Genomic DNA, 19,304 nt, shown 5'->3' with positions numbered 1-19,304 from the left:
TATAGCAATGTATAATATCAACAACATAAGCATTCTCATTTTCAGATGAAAATAACTGTAGAAGATGTGATATTAGCTTGCAGCTATAAGGTTCCTTTATAGTCACAGTGAACACAAATCTTTCATCTCACCCTTTTTTTTTTGGTTTTGTTATGACAGCACTGCCTAAGGGCTTCAGTGTGTAGTACTCTATCTTTGATTATTTTAACACTACCTTGCCTTCTTTAATAATTGTGACTTTTGAATCACAGTGCCCAAATTCTAGAGGAATGCAGAAAAGAGCTGGAGTTCATCCTGAGGGTGCATAGGCTGCAAAAAAATGTCCGACATTTTCTTCATCCCAATCTATCCTTCCCCACTCTTCTAATATCTGCTGTCCTTCCTATGCAAAACTCATGAAAGTACCTGGCCCTTTCAGGAAATTGGTTAGAAAGTAGCTATAAAGTTTTGTTGTACCTTCACTGTTATTTGTATATCTTTGCAAGGATAGGAGTAATAGCCATCTTAATTACTTCCTTTTCTTAACCATCATCAAGTCTGAGGTAAGGCATTCTTAGTAATTTACATAGTCATTACTTTATTCATTAAATAAACACAAAATGTGGAGAAACAAATTATGACTGCATCTCATTCCAGACTGACCAAGAAAAGCTTTTAGATACAAATCACTTTTAGGTAGAAAGAATAGTCTGTGAAAGAGCAGTCAATGGACCATGGTTCATAAATGACTCAGAGGTCTCAAACTCTTCACACCGGTATAGCGATCACTAATGACCTCTTTGCAAGGATAATTACTGCAAAGCCATATTTATTTCATGTTTGGCAGTAGGACCAACTGATTAACAAACTGATTTGCCTACTGCTCACGTCACTGCTGAACAACTGAAGAGGCAGGCTGTTCATTTGTTCTGCTACGGACTACAGGCATTGAATGTGTCTTCCCTTCTCAAATTACGGAAGTAGCTGCATTCAAATTGCTGAGCATTGATTCTGCATTCATTGCATCTCCTTTTGTATGAGGAAAAACCCATGGCCTTTTACACTGCCATTTATTTTAAGACTGTTTTCTTCTTTTCCACCAGCTGTTCCTATTTTCATAGAACCATAGAATCATACAACCATAGAATCATAGAATAGATTGGGTCGAAAGTCACCCCCTAGTGTCCCTTGCAATGAACAGGGACACCTTCAGCTAGAACATGTTGCTCAGAGCTCCATTAAACCTGACCTTGTTTCCAGGGGTTGGTTATCCATCACCTGTCTGGGAAATCTGTTCTAGTCTTTCATTACCCTCGTCATGAAAAATTTCTTCCTTATATGTAGTCCCAAGCTCCCCTCTTTCAGTTTAGAACCATTACACATTGTCCTATCACACAGGGCCCATTACAAAATTTGTCCACCTTTCTTCTAAGCCTGCTTTAAGCATGGGAAGGATGCTTTTCTAAGTGTGAGGGACAACAGTGGAAGATTGGTGGTAGAGGACTCATAAAGGTAATGTCACTACATTATAAAAGTATGCTAATTGAGCTAATTTGATTTAGCTCAGATATCTCACAATTCATACTATCAGTTTGAATTTGAGTATGAATCTCCTTAGAGTCAATATTTGAAGATATAAATCAAAGTATTTCCACAATAAAGATAAGACCATAAGTTGGAGTGCTTTATAAATGTCCATAAATAAAAGTCCATCTGGAACTGGTCAAGCAGCACCTTGAATATACATACATTTCTGGATATCACATACTAAGCCTTATCAAGGTAAATCCCCACTCTTTTTTTTAGGTTTTAAACTACACCCCACTCTCAAAAGGATGTTTTTGTCTGGTCCTTGAGGCAAAGACTCCACCTCACTGTGTTGTCTTCCACAGCTCCACTGCTAATTGACAGCTTAGGTTTCCACTCTCAATGAAAACAGTAAATAAAATTATCTTATAAAAAAGGCCTTTGTTTTGCCTGAATATTCACGGAAGAAGCTATGAAATCTTGAATTAAAAGAAAGGTCAATTACTCTTTACATTCTTCTACTTTTCTGAAGGTCATAAATAATCTAGTAATCATATCCAAGCAACTATGTGAATAGCACTGCAAAGGGTCTGAGTTCAAACACACAGAAATAAGGGGAAAAAAATGATGGATGAGGTTATAAGTGTAATCTCAGTTCAGCAGGAATTCAAGTGTGATAGGAGCATGAGCCAAAGAGAGTTTTGAGGATTTTTCTGCAATTTTCATCAAAGTGACCATGCCTAAAGCACCAAAAATCTTTGAACCACAGGAGGTTTTTTTTTTTTAGAAGTGAAGTAAAATCAAGGAGCATTTTTTAAATGAAGAAAACTTGACAAGAGAAAGGTGAAACTATAAACAGGTTATCCCTATCCACCGTGTCCTTGGAAGGCTCATCCTTCCCTTCAGGTTTGCTCTTAGTTCAACAATCTTTCATCAGGTTTCAATAAACCTGTATGTTCCTCTCTGTATCCCTAGGAAAAATATCTTTCTTTTCATTGCCTCTGCTCCCTGACTGTGTCTTTTTCCAGACCTCTGAAGACAGGGAAAAAGAGATGCCAACATAGTGAACTACAAAATGATGGGCAAAACTTGTGCCATCTGTCACTACCTGCTCTAAGGACACATTCACACTACTGCCTTTAGATGCTTAGCTTAGCCTGGCAAGGTCCCTGGGAAGTAGTCACCTGGTCTATTAGATTCAGAGTACACAGGTAAAGTTATTTAAAATAGATTAAAATTCTTTTAAATGGCTGGAAAATAATTCCGTGTGCAAAAGTGAGATGTGATTATATAGTAAGTAGTGAGGTCTCTGTTTATTCAGTACTCCTCTCTGTCATCCTGAGAAGGGAGCTTGCTATAGTACAGCTATATAAAATTATAAAATGTGGGTTTTTTTCTGATTAGTCTATCTGTGTAATTATATAACACAACTGCAGTGTGTTCTGCCAGGACATATCTGGCAGTGGGTTATCCCCAGTGACTTAGTAATTTTTTCATCCTATTTTCTGTGTCTCCAGCTCCATGCCAACGTCACTGATAATGCACTTCATAGGTAAGGTTAGGGAAGAAGTGAGATGGGGCAACAGTTGAGACTCCCATAACACGCTGCTTTGTGTGGAAAAGGAGATTTAGGGAAGAAAGAATGAGATGCAAATAAGTTTGAAGAAAGCAAGTAGAATTTAGGAAAACAAGAAAGATTATATCACTGAAGAAGTATCATGTTCTTGCTTCTGTGCTGATGAGAGAAGATGCCTATTTATTGAGCCTGTTGGTATGGAGACAGACAGTAAGCTTGGTCAGTGGACAGTGAATGCTCTAATGCTGCTTTGACCTTCTAGGAAACAAGAACCAGTTTTTAGCATTATAGTTTCCCATTACAATTACAACAGCAGATTCCTTTGAATGATCACACAGATACTGTGTCACTGGTCTGTAGGTATGACACAGCTACACAAGAATTCACTTCTGCTTCTAGACCAATATGGGATCCTCTCCAATGCCTCCTGTCAAATGGTGGTGTAGCACTGCAACCATGACAGTTTATATCTTGAAATAAGCTATGCCCAACTGATCACCTGTATCAGGTGGGAGTATGTGGCCTCACCAGTGGGATGTAATGATGTACCCAGACTCACCATGATAAATAAATAAATATGATAAATAAATATGAGGGGACATTACGTCTCATCCATCAGAGAGCCTGTGGCTGGTAGAAGCAAGAGCAACCCAAGAGGCATCCAAATCCTTCAAATGATGTGAGCATCCAACACCACAAAATTAGCAGTTGCATCTTCTCTCCAAGAGCTTTCATTGCTGGCTGGCTCTTGTTGGCTCCCTAGTCCTCTCCAGAGCCTGTGACCGTCACAACTTTCCATCCTTGCAAAACCAAGACATTGAGAGAGAGGATGCAGAGGTTGTGTGTGGGTAGTTTGTGCATAGAGCAAAATAGGTGTGGCCTGAGGACGCCTTTTTTCACGTAGAGTGTTTCTCCCAAAGAAGTCTGTGACCTTCTCATTGCGCATGATAGGACACGTGATTCTAAAACAGGAGCAATCTTTGGGAGGAGCCTGGTGGAGTAGCACAGAGAGTCACTGATTTTTTTTTCTTGTTCAATTTTTTTGTCACCTGCTTTATTGCACATAACTTATGTCACTGCAGGTATTCCATCTGTTCTCTTCCATGCACATTGATCCAGCTGTAGATAGAAATGTCAGTTTTAAACAAAAGCACTTCCTCCTGAACTGTTATTTTAACTTGTAATCAAAATTTTTGAGTCGCGGCTGAAGTGCAAGATATTCCAAAGTAAACTAAAGCTTCTAAGGTTCAAACAACCCTAATCAATAAATTGTTTGTCAGTAAGAACTTTGTACCCTTTTCACCCTCAGTGGCAGTGTGGTTCTCTGGAGGGAACATGTGTCTTTTTAACTGCCTTTTTCAGTTAATAGACTGTATTTCACCTTGTGACATGAGAATAAAATAAATCTTGTTTTACCTAGTTTTTCAGCCATGTACCCATTTCCCCCCTGGAATGCAAAATGAACTCAACTGACCTGAAAAGTGGTGTCAATAAGATCTTAGTTCATTTTGGTCAAAATCCCATTTACCACTCCTGCAGTCTGGAAGTATTTTTGTGCTGAGCCAATGCTTTTAAACTGTCTCTCCACTGAACTGATTGTCTCTCCTTCCTACAAGATGCCTGCATCCACAGGTCAGATTTGTCCTTTCACGAAATATAAGAAAACTAATGTAGCTCTGTCAGCTTTACAGCATAGTTAGATATATATTTTTTAACCTCCCATAAAGGTTTAAACACTGCAAGACCCTGTAAGTGGGATCATTAACCTGTGGGTTTACTGTTAAAAGAAAAAAGTAATTAGAGAGAGTGGTCAATAATTAGAGGAAAGGTAGCATTCCAACAAAACTGTCTTCCAGAACAAATATTCCTGTGATGATTTTGTATGTGTTGCAGAAACATCACAGCCTTTACTCTGCACTGTTATTTATAATCAAGGTTTCTGAATCCTCATCTTGCAGCAATATCTTAATAAACAATGACATGTTCTTAAGAGGTATTGACTTTTGAGCACATCCCTTGTCAGGGATGCAGTAAGGAAGTGCGTTGAATTTAAATGGTGTAGAAATCTAGATCTCTATCACAGAGATAGGTTAGGGCTGTGTCATGGAACTATAGAGGGAAGGTTGTTCATCAGGTGTGCTTTCACTTCTCACATTTTTTGTGAAGTCTGTTCTATCCTACAGATTTCTCCACTGAAAAGCTCCTGTCTCAAAGTGTGAAGTAATATGGAATAAAAATTTTGCCTCCATCTTTTGCTTTCCTTCTGGAGGTAGAAACAGATTATTTAGATCTTTCCCACTAGATCTAATTGTCAAGGAAGATGATAGAAAGACGAAGTGCTGGAATTTCCAAGGGTAAACTCAGAAATATTGTAGAACTAAGCAAACAAGTAATGACTGCCCCTTATTGGTCACAGCATGATGATCTCTGATTTGAATAACCAGAGAGCCAGCAGGGACATCTTACTATAAAGAAGTAATCACATCTATTGCTATACTAATATATGCCATTTTTATTGCATACAGTCTACGAAGTTTATCAATGTTCAAAACTCTCTAAACATCTCAGCAAATGTATTTTGGGAGCTAAAGTAATCCATGTTCAAATTATTCTTTCCCAATTTTCAAAGTCATTTCTGTACTGAAAAATTCTTTTACTCTAGCCCCTCTAGGTCATGTATCTTTCATGAAAACTGTGTGTCAAACTCATCCGTAGTCTAGCTGAGACCTTATAACCATAAGGGAGAAAACCTTATAACCATTAGACAGGGAGAAAATAGGGGCCATTTCACAACAGCGATGGTTTGAAGGCCAGCAGTTCTGTGGGGCACTGAATCTTATAATGACAGTTCTACACAACTAGTGAAGAACTCATAGCTATTGATCCAAGCTTAACATATATCGTGCTAATGGAATCTCCCCTCCAAAGCGTTTCTACCCAGACCAACATGCAGTAAGGGCAGACTTTGCACACTCTTCCAGAGACAGCATAATGATGAAAGCAATTAGTCTTCATCTTTCAGAGTCTAGCAGTACCTGCCATATGATAGAAATATACTTGAAGCTTCTCCACTTGACAGCAGAGTCAGTTTGATGTGAGGATAAGGCAGACATTGCCACATTCATCTGTCCTCTCTTTGAATTACAACCAAGACTAGATATAGGAGATGGTTGAAACCACAATTTTGCAAAATATACTCAAATTAGAAGTAACAAATTAACAGAATGCTACATTAAAAACATTTATCAGTAGACTGTTAAAACTATCCCAGCCCTCCCATACCATGAGCATATTAATCTCATTATCCTATTTCTAAAAATGTCAGGAAAGAGTACGCCTTTTCTTATGTGTTTTGATGCATTATATGAATGGGACAAAGAAAGCATGTATTTAAGCCCTAATCCTTTTAAAACCTCCATGCTGGCTATTATACAAGGATTTACAACCCTCTTGCTGATTTGATTCTCAGCAATCAGCTTCCTTATCAAGCCTCCAGTCATCAGTTTGACTGCTGGTCCTTTACCATCTTGGGACTATGGCATTCAGCTCCGAGTGGTGCTTCGGTAACTGACTGACTGTGTGTGCCAGGGAGAGAAAGTAGAAAATAGCTCCATCAGGGAAGTCTTAAAAAATGCATATTAATTAACTGCTAACTACAATGTTGTTGTGGGTTTTTTTTTTTTTGGGGGGGGGGGGAGGCTGTTTGCTGTTTTTTATTTTTCTTGAGAGCAACAGTTTAATGCAAAAGAACAGTCATTTGTTCTCTTCTACCCAGCTCTTCTATTCACATGAAAGAAGAAACTTTATATCTAACAAAAATCATTTTTCAGAGAGGTGGGAAATATTCAATTTCATTGCTGTGTTACATCAAAATACGACTTGCAGCTAATATTCTAGTAGTGCTGCTATAGAACATGAATCAACATCGGAAAGCAGGTTCCATCTGACTGGACATCATTACGGAGCTTACAACAATAAAGCCTTAGCTAGATGACTGATGCCCTGAGCATATGAAAACTTCCCATGTAAACATCTAATTAAGAGTCTTCAATTTACAAGAATCTCATTTGAATGAAATTAAAGCTTCTGCTCTTCATATTATATTGCTGAAGTTAATGTTAGCACTTCAAGCATAGCATAGTTTGGCTGTTTTGAGATGCGTCCTTATCTAGTATGAGCCGAAATAAAACCATGTAGTTGGATGAAATTATGTTATTTTACACTGGCTAAAGATCTGCCTCCTTGAGCACCTGGTCTATTTTAATTTTACCTCTTGCATATAAGGTCTGCCTCTGTGTATTAATGTTGCTTTTCTAGCTAACAAGTGAAACACGTAAATATCTTTAGGGTAACTAAAGTTTCTTGTGTATTTTTCTTTTTCTGGAGGGATCATGCAGTCCTACAAGACTTTACTATTTCTAAAGCTTCTGAGGAAAATAGAATAAGTTAATAATTCATTGCTGTCACTTAGAAACATGGAGAAAATTACTGTGATAAGGCTTTTTCCTGAAAAGAAGGAACTTTTTTGCAGTAGAAGAACATTTCTGACATTGAAATAGTGTGTAAAAAAGAGGAATATGTTTAATTATCAAAAATATTTAAAAATTCAAATAGATATTAAATCTAAATGGGTCAAGAGTATGATATGGATTTTAAAAAATATGAAAGAACATTTTAATAATTTTAGAGTACTGTCACCATGTTTAGAGATAAATTGTTCTAAACCAAATGTATTCTATAAAAGCTTTTAAAGAACTCTTGGACTTCAATGCAGGGAAGAAAAGAACTTAAATGGCATTTTCTAATAATTTCCTGAATAAGTTTTTCTGGAACACTTATCCTGATATGTCTTCTGAATAATACTACTAGTTTTTTCTTTGCACAAGATGAAACACATTTGAGGGTAAAATATTTGAGCAGCATGACAAAGTGCCAGTTAGTGAAGTGGTGCTAAATTTTCAGTATGTACCAACACTTACTTGAGCATACTAGTAAAAATGTAGAATAATTTAAATATCTGTTTGTTGTATAATTTCTCTAGCTAATAGATTACTGATCTGAACTTGTTACATTTACAGTTAGACTCTGTTTCCGTTTATTACCTTAGTTATCTTCAGTTTATTACCTTAGAAATCTAATTTTTAACACCTTTCTATCATCCTTGACTGGTGCTTTTAATAGAGTCTTTAAAGCAAGCCACGTGCTTAAGTTTTGGGTTGAATAAAGTCATTAATGCAAAGCATCATTTAAACTAATAATGACCAGCTGATTCATACAAAGAAAAAAGCACTGCCAGTTCTGGCATATCAGTATTTCCAGACTTTACTGCACAGAAACACTGCAAAGATCATATTTATTCCCTGTGCTTAGAACAGAAGCTACATTCGTAAGCAAAAAATAACTTCTAGTGTCATCCACATGAAATTATATTAACATACATGGACAACATTTGCACCAATCAGAGCTGTGTATTTTCATGCACAAATGCTCCTGTGCAGCAAACAGCAAGGGCAAAATGAGAGGCCTGGCTGTGGCTCCTTTGAAAGAAACTGCCCTAAGACAGTCTGCATAGATTAGTTTAAATAGAGCTGGAAGTAGTTTGTGGTACATCAATAATAAGGCTCAACATATTCCTTTGACCTAAGATATGACACACAGGAATTACACCATTATAAATATTTGAAAACTTGAAATGAAGAAAATCCAAATAATTTTGTGCTTTGCCAAGAGACTGTGCCAAATATAGGGTTGTTTTTTAATTAAGTCAACAATATTAAAATAAAATTACTCTATCTAGGGTGATATTATTAAAAAATGTATAAAGTAGATTGCCTTTTGCTTATCTAAGTGGCTTTACCATAACAATAACTCATATCTATTTTCTGTAAGCATTAGAGGTTTGTGCATCTATTACGATGGAGCAAGAGAAAGCAAAGGGGAATGAGATAGCCCAAAGCCATTCATGGAGAAATAAAGGTTTCAACAATTTACAAATACTTGTTCTGACTCCTTCTAATCTACATTAAAGGAAGCTGACAGATCCCAAACCTAAGCTAATGTAAAATGACAGATTGCTCAGATCAGAACACTGTGAGGGGCCACAGGCTAAATGAGTCAGTGCAGCTTCTCTCCATTTGCATCTTTAAGATTCTCTTTTCCAACATGCAGACAAACCAATTTCATACTCCTGATTTTAGATCAAAATGAAAAAGGCAGGGGATGATTTTCTAACCACCAATAATTTTTTTTAAATTCCAGTTACTAGGTGTTAAAGTCTGCAAAAGTTTTGACTAAATGTAGTGCTTCCCTTATTGCTGTGGTTATAACTCTAATGTGCTATAAAAATTTAGTTTGGTTTGAAAGTCAAAATATAATATCGAAAGAATTAATTGAAAACAGAGAAAGATACAAGTGTCTATAGCCTAACCAAATTATCCATTGCTAATTCTTCCTCACCACCAAAAATTACCACACATCTGACTTCTATTTTTTTCACTCTGCAATTGTTATTTAAAGAATATAAAGCTCCAAGTGTGAGCTGCCTTACATTCATTTTTATTAAGGTCCAGGCACTGTGTCCCTCTCTGTGCAAGTAAAATCCTGAGTTGTTGTGTAGCAATTTTCATGTTTGCTTCCTCAACTGCTCAGCTATTTCAGCATCCAGAAACAATTTCTACCACAGCATCAAGACATCTGCTTATGAGAATCTGCTAGGAATGATGCAACAGAATGAAAATTAGAGTTTCCATTTCTCATTATCTTAATCTTGATGGAAGTCTCTGCTCACTGATTTAACATGTGATATGGAAAATAAATGCACATCCCGGCCCCAGTGGGTCAAGGTAAAACTGTCCCTGGTGATAAAGAGGGCTGAAAATTTCCAGCATCAGTTTACAACATACAATAGTGCGTCCTCTACCAGCTGTAAATAATATCTGAGAATTTCTATGGTGGGTGATACCAGATATTAATGAATTAATATTTTTTCAATAAGACAGTGGAACAGTAAAAGCATCTGCACTACTAATACATTTATACTTAAGAATCAATCAAAGGAAAAATGATATGGCAGGCAGAATAAATCTCAGTTTTTTACACCAAAACAAAGATGCCTGTATTTCCCCTTTCTTACTCCTTCCCCTTAACATAAGAGCAAATTTTATGGTCACACTCAAAAGTTTTCTGCAAACAGAGCAGCAGAAAGGAAAAAAATTGTTACCTTTTAATCAAAATACTTTAAAAAAAAATTCAAAAGTTCCTATACAAGTAGCTCTTACATATCATATCCTACTTACTCCCATTCTCTAAATCACATAGTCTAAAGAAACCTGAAATTCGTCATTCACATTTGTGGGGACATTACACTGTTCACCTCCATCAGCACTTTTCCTTACCTTTCTGTCAGCCAGCAGTGATTAAGAGAAGGCTTAAGACTGTGGTGATTTCAGACTGCCAAATAAAGGAGGTCCAAACACCATCTATAAACAAAGATCCAGCATTTCTTATGAGGCTGATTTCCATCCATCAGCTTCTTAGCGGACACTTGGTCTCAGAGAACACCTTTCTATTATCATCAACATCCCATATGCAAACAGCATGGGATTTCATCCTTCCAGATAAAGCAGCACATTCTTCATCAAGGACTTTCCCTGGTGCATACTTCATTGGTAAAAAAAGAACAAAATTGACAAAATTACTGACTTGAGTGAGCTAACGCATTTTAGTTTAAACAAATGTACTAAGCATGCTTCCAATCTAAAGTGTTACTGGTGAATATACACTTTGAATAGAATGCAATATTTTTACAGTGAAAATAATAATTTGAAAATATTGTCTGAAAACAATAGTTGCTGAGTATTTTGCAGCCTTCCAGTGTTAATCTAAGTCCAATCCTGAAGCCTTAGAGATGAAAATTTACACTCTCATTCATGTTTCTATGGCTTTGTAGCAGTTCTCAAACTAGTTTACTGGATTATGTTATCATTATCAAAACTGACATTATAGAAGTGTTACTAATATGTATGCCCAAATTTGCTGATATTTTGAACAAGAAAACCACAGGTGATGCAAGCTGGGCATCCAACAACTGCACTATTTCTGATACAGAGTGGAAAATTATAATATGCAGAGATATAAGCTACACTGTGAAATCACATTCAATTTCAATTTATCTCTTTAATTATTAATTTGTTGGGGGTTTCAGCTTCACGGGCAGTGAAGCTTGTGGTTAATTGATCTCTATGTCTGTGCTCTAAACACTTACATCCTCTCACAAATCACATTTGTCAGCCCAGTACAGGTGTCTTATGGCTATTTCTACATGAGCAGGTAGCATGGGTCAATAGGAGAAGCAAAAAGTTGATACTATCCACGCTGTCCACTGTCCAAAGTTCTCTTTGGAATAGCTCTAGTTCCATTCCTCAGATGGATTCATGTTTTTATCTGAAAAGCAGTTCACTCCTCAAGCATCCCTCCTAGTTTAGTATCAACTGAAGTTCATGTGCTCAGACTGCTTCATTTCACAAAGCAAGCCCACAGCAAGTGGGGACAATGGGGAAATTAGTTTCCATGCTATGCAGCAGCTGGGGTTTTGTCCCACAAATGACATCAGATCATAAAAGGTATTTATATCTGGGGAACAAAATTAAGATTTGAGGGTGAGATTCAGTTCCACGTTGAGATACTGAAATGTAGAGATCTACAATGTGAATTAGACATCTGCACTTATTTACCTTTAAAAAAAGGTTCAACTGACTGCTGACAAGATCCATGAATTAACATGTAAAATAAAAACTCATCTCACACGCAGACACCTCGGTTTTAATTTTACAAACAGCCTCTAGAACAAAAGGTTTTCTTTCCTCCCCGGTCATCTTGATGATCCTTCCAAAAGTCAGCTTGATTAGAATTAATCTTCCTGAATACCGATGCTCAAAATTGTCCTGCATTCCTTATTATATTTCCTCAGCACTTCATGTACTAATACTTTCATAAAGAGATGCAGGTTGGTGTCTGATATATTCTAGGGTTGCATTTGCTTTTACTGCATGGTCCTCTTAGTTCAGAGTCACAGCTACTGCTTTTCTGTGAGTCTGGTGCTCAGTTGCTGTGTCAAACAATGATTTATTTAATCAAATTTTTAGCAGCCTTTTTGTATCCTGGTAATTTTGAAAAGTAATATCATAGTATAAAAACCAATTTCTCTTTCAAAAAAAATTCTCTTTTCTTCAACCAGTTTCTTAGCAATCCTTAATTTTTGTATTAAACCTATTTAGCCAGTAATGTGAATTTCAGCATGAAAATATTGTGTGAAATCCATGGAAGATTAAATCTGTACTTATTTTCTAGAAAATATTTATACTTATTAAATATTATAATAATTTAATCTTATTCTGTGTACTTAACCCATGTTCAATTTTATCTCAAGTCCATTTGCTGTTATATCTTGATTACTCTTTCCTAATAATTACTGCTAAAATCTTTGTTGCAGTTGAGCTCAAAACAACACACTTTTTGACATCAAGACATTACTCTCTTTTTCTTCTGGCTGTTAGAGAGATGAAAACTCTTTTCTACAGAGACACTAATTTTGTGCCTCTTTTTTCAGAAACCTTTTATGTAAAACATCCCTCTCCTTTACGTGATTACAATGAGTTTTTCTTATACTTAAATACAATAATTTCCAAACTATCACCTTGATCTCTCAACCATCCTTTCTCTATTTGTTCATCCATCATCATCTTTTCCTCAGTTTCTAATTAATTAATAATTTAGGATTGCTTCTTTTCCTGAATTATCATTAATTCTACCCCAGGCCCATTCTCCTCTCTTTGCTTCCCTTCTATTTGCGAAGTAAAAAAACTCTTTGCTATGGTGTTTTTTATTAAAATATGTAGACATTCTATGCAGGTGGTCTCTCTGTGACTGAGAGATATTGGCAGGGAAGGAGAAGAAGTCTATGTTCCTGCTGTGTGCAGCAAGTATTATATGAATAAATAAAGCATTTCAGTTTTCATCATAACCAGGCCTCTGGCTATTTTCCCAAACACACAAAAAAAAGGGAGGACAGATGAGTGCTAGGCACCTGAAGGAAAATATTAATTTCTGAGCCAAAAAATTCACCAGCAAATGTGTTTGCAATTCCTTTGATTGAGTAATTACTCTTTCCCTCATGGATAGCACAAACTTTTAACTAAATAGAAATGTAATTGATAATATCCATCAGATTCACTAGATAATCTTCCATATGCATCTACCTTTATTTTCCCCCAAAGTCAGAATTTCAAAACTGTTTTATATCAGGACTTAAGCTGTGTATAAGCTTTTATAATCTGCAAACATTAAAGGAATTTCCTTTCTCTGATCCTGTCAATATATTGACGAAAACTATCACTGTTCTGCAAAGATTATTGCCCTACAAATTATGTCATCAGAGCATTGAAAACTGAGCATCCTGATAGAAAATTTTATTTAAAATTACACCCAGCAAAAATGAAGGAAGCTTGCATCCCTGTCAGTTTCTCAAGCAGAGTGTTTCTTCAAAGGTGTGACATATCATAACAAAGTTTCAAGCCTTATTTGTTGGAAAATATCCAAACCCTCAAAACTCTAATACAGAGTCATTTGCTTAATACAAAAATGCTTTCTATAAAATTACCTTTAGACAAATAATGTGACTCAAATACTGATGTATATTTGTTTAGAGTAGGACAGGAGTTCTGAGGAGTTGCACTGGGGAACCTTAGAGCTGACTTGTCCTTCCTCTGCTCCATTCACTTTTGAAGCTATTATTTTCTTCTGCCGTCTGCTGAGAGCAGTGAGTGGTTTCACATCTGAAGTGAACAGAACATTTTTCACTGGAATGAAATTCTGTTTTCTCCACCATAATGTTTATAAACCTCAGATAATAAACCACCATTTCTCAGAGAGTCAGAAAATGGGGGATATTATTCTTTTTACTGAAGAAAAAAAAAAAAAAAAAAAAAAATATATGCAGTCTCATATTAATGATTTAGTTTGAGCACATTATTGAATCTTAAGCCTAAGCAAATCACTTCTAGTATAAATCAAAGGTTACAGCTTTGAAGTTTAACATAGCCAGCCTATAAATGGAATTCCTTCCCTCTTTTGCTACTGAAGAGCCCAACCCAATCCTGTCAAAAGTGCCATACTCCAGGTTAATTACTTCTCAAGAGTAAAACACAACATCATACCCTCCATGATTTCTGATCATAGACTCAACAAAGGATTCCCAGCAGAAGGAGTGTCAGTCTATACTGCATCAGCCAGAAAGTCCTCTCTGGACAGGCATACCTAAAAATCGAACCATCACTGGGGAAGAGCCACCCACTCACATACTTATTTAGATTCTCTGACACAGAGCTGCTACCTTAGCTTTAAAATACAGGAGAAGGAAGCACTCCATGTCCTCCCCTACTTCTATGGGATACCTGAAAGTATTTACTGAGGATTATCTGCTTCCAGTGTCCATGCCTCCCAGGCTACATCTCCCAACACCTTTGAGAGAGTTGTAACCACTACCTAACCTGAGAAAGGATACACAACACCTGCAAACAGGGCTTGGCTTAAATGCCATGTAAGAGATGCCATATTCCTTTTAGGCTCGTACTTCTCTGTCAGGAAAGGACCCATGATAATTTACTGCTCTTCCAGGGCTGCAGCTTTGGGATAGAATAAATTCAGGTCTTTGTCATTTTAGAATAGCAAAAAAAAAAAGTGTTAATTTTCATGCTGCTTCATAGACTTTATGATTAATATTGTGTAAGCAAAACGAAAATTTGAAACTCCCAAATATGAGTGGTTGAGTATTTCTCATGAATATGCTGTAGTGGGATTACTTACCAAGAGGTGTAGTGGAGCTGTAATTATACACGCAGAGAAAAAAATAAAAGCCTATCTACAAAAAAGCAGAGATTATTTAAGTCCCTTTGCTATACTGTGCTGTGATGCCATAAATCATGTTTTGACTAGATATAATTAATTTTATGGGGTTTTTTTCCCTGCCTTCTTTTGCATTTTCCTTCCCATTCTTCTCAGATCTGATTTCTAAGGTCATTTTTTTTCTAGATGGAATAGCCTGTGCTTGATATTGAAATGTGATTTGACAATAATATAGTGGTGAAACTTTGAAGACAAATTATGAAGGATTATCTTTTTTACTGTTCTACAAAAGTTTCATTAAAATTCACCTCTAATAAGTGTCAAAGGATACTAATCCTCTGATGCTTCCTTGAAAATTTTGAATTAAGGAAGGAGTAGTAAAACAGATTTATTAAAACCTTTTAGAAACAGAAGATAATTCAGTTATCATCTTCAGTCATCATGCTACAGAGACAGCAGTCCTTAATCCTAGTGATTATTTCTGAAAGATATCATCATGGAATTTGGCTGGTAGGATAGGTGAGTTATTTATATATTTATATATTTATGGATTTATCCTTTCCAGGATAACTATTCTTCCACATGGGAGCCTGCGAATCCTGAATGCTTCCAAGTCTGATGAAGGACGGTATTTATGCCAAGGTGTAAATGTATTTGGATCTGCAGAAATTGTTGCATCAGTATCCGTTAAAGGTATGAAAAAATGTTTTGATGGTAATGATGATTTCTCTTGACTAATATTTAAATATTACTTAAAATTCCCAGCCAACCATAAAGCAGGCAGAATAAAAAAGTGTTTCCAACAAGACAGGGGGACTAAATTCCATCTAGTCAAACACTGAATCAGATTGCATACTCCAGCTGTTATATTGTAGATGTGTCATAAGTATTTATTAAATCACTCAAACTCTAAATAATTCTGTAAGCAAAGGAATCAATATCCCTTTTAACATATTTTATCTTCGGGAACTCATTTACCCCTATCTTATCCTGCATGAGAACAAACCTTTAATTTAAAAGTAATAATTGTACCTATATAAAATACAGAGAAAGATAGTACCTTAGAAGATTAATAATAATAAAACCACTGAGTAGCAATCCATTTCTGAACCACTTTTTTTTCCATTTTTCAGCTGAATTCATATAGGATCATGGATTTTCTTTGCAGGTGTTCAAGCCTTTTGACTTCATTTGTCAAGCTTCTTCCTATACTTAGTAATCCAGGAAACATCCTTTATTGTTCTATGGGACAAAACTGAAATTTTCATGCAATCACAAAATTTCAGGTGCTACAGCCTTAAAAAGAAAAATTTAAAAATGTAGCTTTTCCTGAAACTAATAAAATTAATTAATTAATCCATCTCAGATATCCTATAGAATGTTGTTTAGGACTCTGCTTTATTGATTCCATGAAACTGTACCTTCTGATCCCCAGTGTCATACTTCAGTATGCATTATGAATATATTTCAGTATTTGACTGTCTGTAGTTGATACTGAGAGCAAATGTAAGCTCTGAGTAGACTCAGCAGTACTCACCCATATTATTTTGGTCTGGCAATATAAGTAGACTTCCAACAGAATGTTCCTAACACTTCTCTGTTTCAAGAACCTACAAGAATAGAGCTGACTCCCAAGAAGATTGAGTTAACAGTTGGAGAGAGCATCGTCCTCAGTTGCAAAGCCCTTCATGACAGCACACTGGATGTCACCTTCTACTGGACACTCAATGGACAGCCAATTGACTTTGAGAAAGAAGGTGGACACTTCGAAAGCATCAAGGCAGTAAGTGCCCATGCATTTGTCACCTCTGTGCTGGGAACTGAAAGAAATTTGCATGGTTTTATATGTCTCCCATTTACCAAATTCTGACCAGAGATAACTGGTTTTGGTAACATTGGAAAGAAATGTTAGCTAGAGGAGGTGCAAACTGCTGACCACTAGAATTACTCTGAGTAGTTTTCATCAAGAAGATATTAAACTTGAACATCCTATGATCAGTGATGTATCCGATAGTCTTTGTGAGGAAACAGAAAGGAGTTTTCATCAAATCCTGCTTACATTCTTCTGCTGATTTTAATACAGAAAGGATGCTGCTATAAACATTGATGTATCTCTCACAGATAACATGGCTGTTGAAACGCCCTCATCTCCTAATGCTTTACTTGCCCAGTATATATTTTAATATCTGAATAGCAAGGGCTATATTTACTAACTCCCCTGCATGTGGTACTTCCTAACCGTGTAACCATTATTTAAGTCAATAGGAATCATATGGACAAAAATATGCATATCAATTTCAAATATTGCCACTTGAGTGAAAAAGAGTTTCATATGATCAAATGGTGCAATAAAGTAATTCAAACCTCTCTCATGTAAAACGGTTTGAACATTTCTTAGTAGAAAGAAGTCTTTTAATATGAACAAGTTTGGAAATAGAATCTACAGTCATTTAACTCAATCTTCCCACTAATGAAATGTAAATCAAATGTCCATGCTATGTTAACAGAGAAAAATGAAGTCCACAAAGGTCAGGAAATTTTAAAACTTAATGTATCTCATTTGAGTACAATGTAGCAAAGTTAACTTTGCATTAAAAACCTTGTAAAACTGCAATCAATTTATTCTTCTGCTTGCCTATGTAGAAGTCATACTCTTTGTGGAAGTCATATTCACTTGGTGGATGGTTTTTGTTTTTAAAATGTGAGTTTACTTCAATAGACCATTTAATTGAACAGCATTAGTAAGGCATATCTTAGTGTTCTTAGCATAGTTATTTTCATCTGAGGAATACAACACTCAAAACAACACTATTTATGTCAGAAGGAAAATTATCACTCTTTTTTAACTTCAAGGTCATTCTTTGATTCAAGAAAATATCCTATGATTAAAATTAAACTTCAAGTGATTGCCAAAAAAAATTAAATCTAAAACATGTTACATGGTTCTTTCTGTGTATTTCAGCATCTTTCTTCAAAGGAAATTTTTAATCACTGGGAAAAATCCACAGGCTAGGAAATTTTCAAAGAAATTTCATATCTCATGTCAAAATAAAGCCAATCTCATATCATTTATTTTATGATAAAATAGGATTTTGTAGATCTCTCACAAGAATTCTTCATTAATTTCATTTCTACAAGAGAAAGCCCTCAATCTGATAGAAGTAAGGCTTATTCAAAGCAATCAAAGATGACATCCTATTTTCAGACAAATATTCATGCAAATCACACTGAAATCACTGGTTCCTTTAACTGTCCTAACGTGATTAAAATTTGGCCAAAACTTGGTAGATTTAACCAGCTGTTTGAGTTTATGACCTCCTTCTCACTGTTCTGCTAGAGTGTCACTGCTACTTTACTATGTGAAGACAGTATTACTCATAGAATCACAGAATAAGCTGATTTGGAAGGGACTCATCAAGTCCAACTCCAGGCCATGCACAGGATGCCCCAAGAGTCACATCCTGTGCCTGAGAGCATTGTCCAAATGCTTCGTGAACTCTGTCAGGCTGGTGCAGTGACCACTTCCCTGGGGAGCCTGTTCCAGGGCCCAACCACCCTCTGGGTGAAGAAACTTTTTCTAATACCCAACCAAAATTTCCCCTGACGCAGCTTCAGGCCATTCCCTTGGGTTCTGTCACGGGTCACAAGTGTTAAGAGCTTTGTACCTACCCCTTTGCTTTCCATACTGAGGAAGTTGTAGATGGCAACAAGATCTCCCCTCCATCTCCTCTTCTCCAGGCTGAACAGGTCTCTCATAATGGAGTAAATACTCAATATCTAAATGACTAAGTGGATTTTAAAAAGTTGTTTATTAAGTAAAAATCTTTAATTTTTATTTTCAGAGGCACATAAGCAATTGGTTTTTTCCTAAAACATAGTTTTCAACAAACTTGAGCTGATCAGAAAATATAATCAGTCTGGAAAAAAGGCATTACAAATTTTTAAAAATATTACAGAATTAGCTCCTACCTTGTCACTGTTAAAACAGTGTTGAAATAGTGAAATAATATACAACTCTAAAGAAGTATGAAAAGGAAGCACCAAACCCTGACATTTTTAGACTGGAGTAGCTCCTTTTGCCTTTATAAGATGGTCATGCCATGCTTTCTTTACCTGCATTCCTAACTCATTTAAAGGTCAAGAAATTTCTGGTTTTCATCCTAAAGAGAGAGTGGAAGTGTAGGCTTGGATCAACTGGAAGGGGTCTGAAAATAGCTGTTAGCACATTACCGGCAGGATGAGGGGTGGGGAGGAACACCCCTTTCCAGAACAGAAGTAACAAAACATGGCCCTCTTAGGCCAATCCCCATGGAAATTTTCT

General features: G+C 36.1%; 1 protein-coding gene across 1 annotated transcript in view; it reads left to right on the top strand.

The window, feature by feature from the left end:
- CNTN5 (contactin 5) overlaps positions 1–19,304 on the top strand; it is a 238,480-nt gene that overhangs the window by 158,509 nt on the left and 60,667 nt on the right. The window contains exons 12-13 of the mRNA XM_069027648.1: positions 15,549–15,676; positions 16,591–16,766. Of these exons, the coding sequence (XP_068883749.1) occupies positions 15,549–15,676; positions 16,591–16,766 (304 nt within the window). The remainder of the gene's footprint in view (positions 1–15,548; positions 15,677–16,590; positions 16,767–19,304) is intronic.

Source organism: Aphelocoma coerulescens, chromosome 1 (genome assembly GCF_041296385.1).
Source record: "Aphelocoma coerulescens isolate FSJ_1873_10779 chromosome 1, UR_Acoe_1.0, whole genome shotgun sequence".
Classification (NCBI taxonomy): domain Eukaryota; kingdom Metazoa; phylum Chordata; class Aves; order Passeriformes; family Corvidae; genus Aphelocoma; species Aphelocoma coerulescens.
The sequence above is the reverse complement of the archived record's forward strand: the minus strand, read 5'-3'. Positions and strand labels throughout refer to the sequence as shown.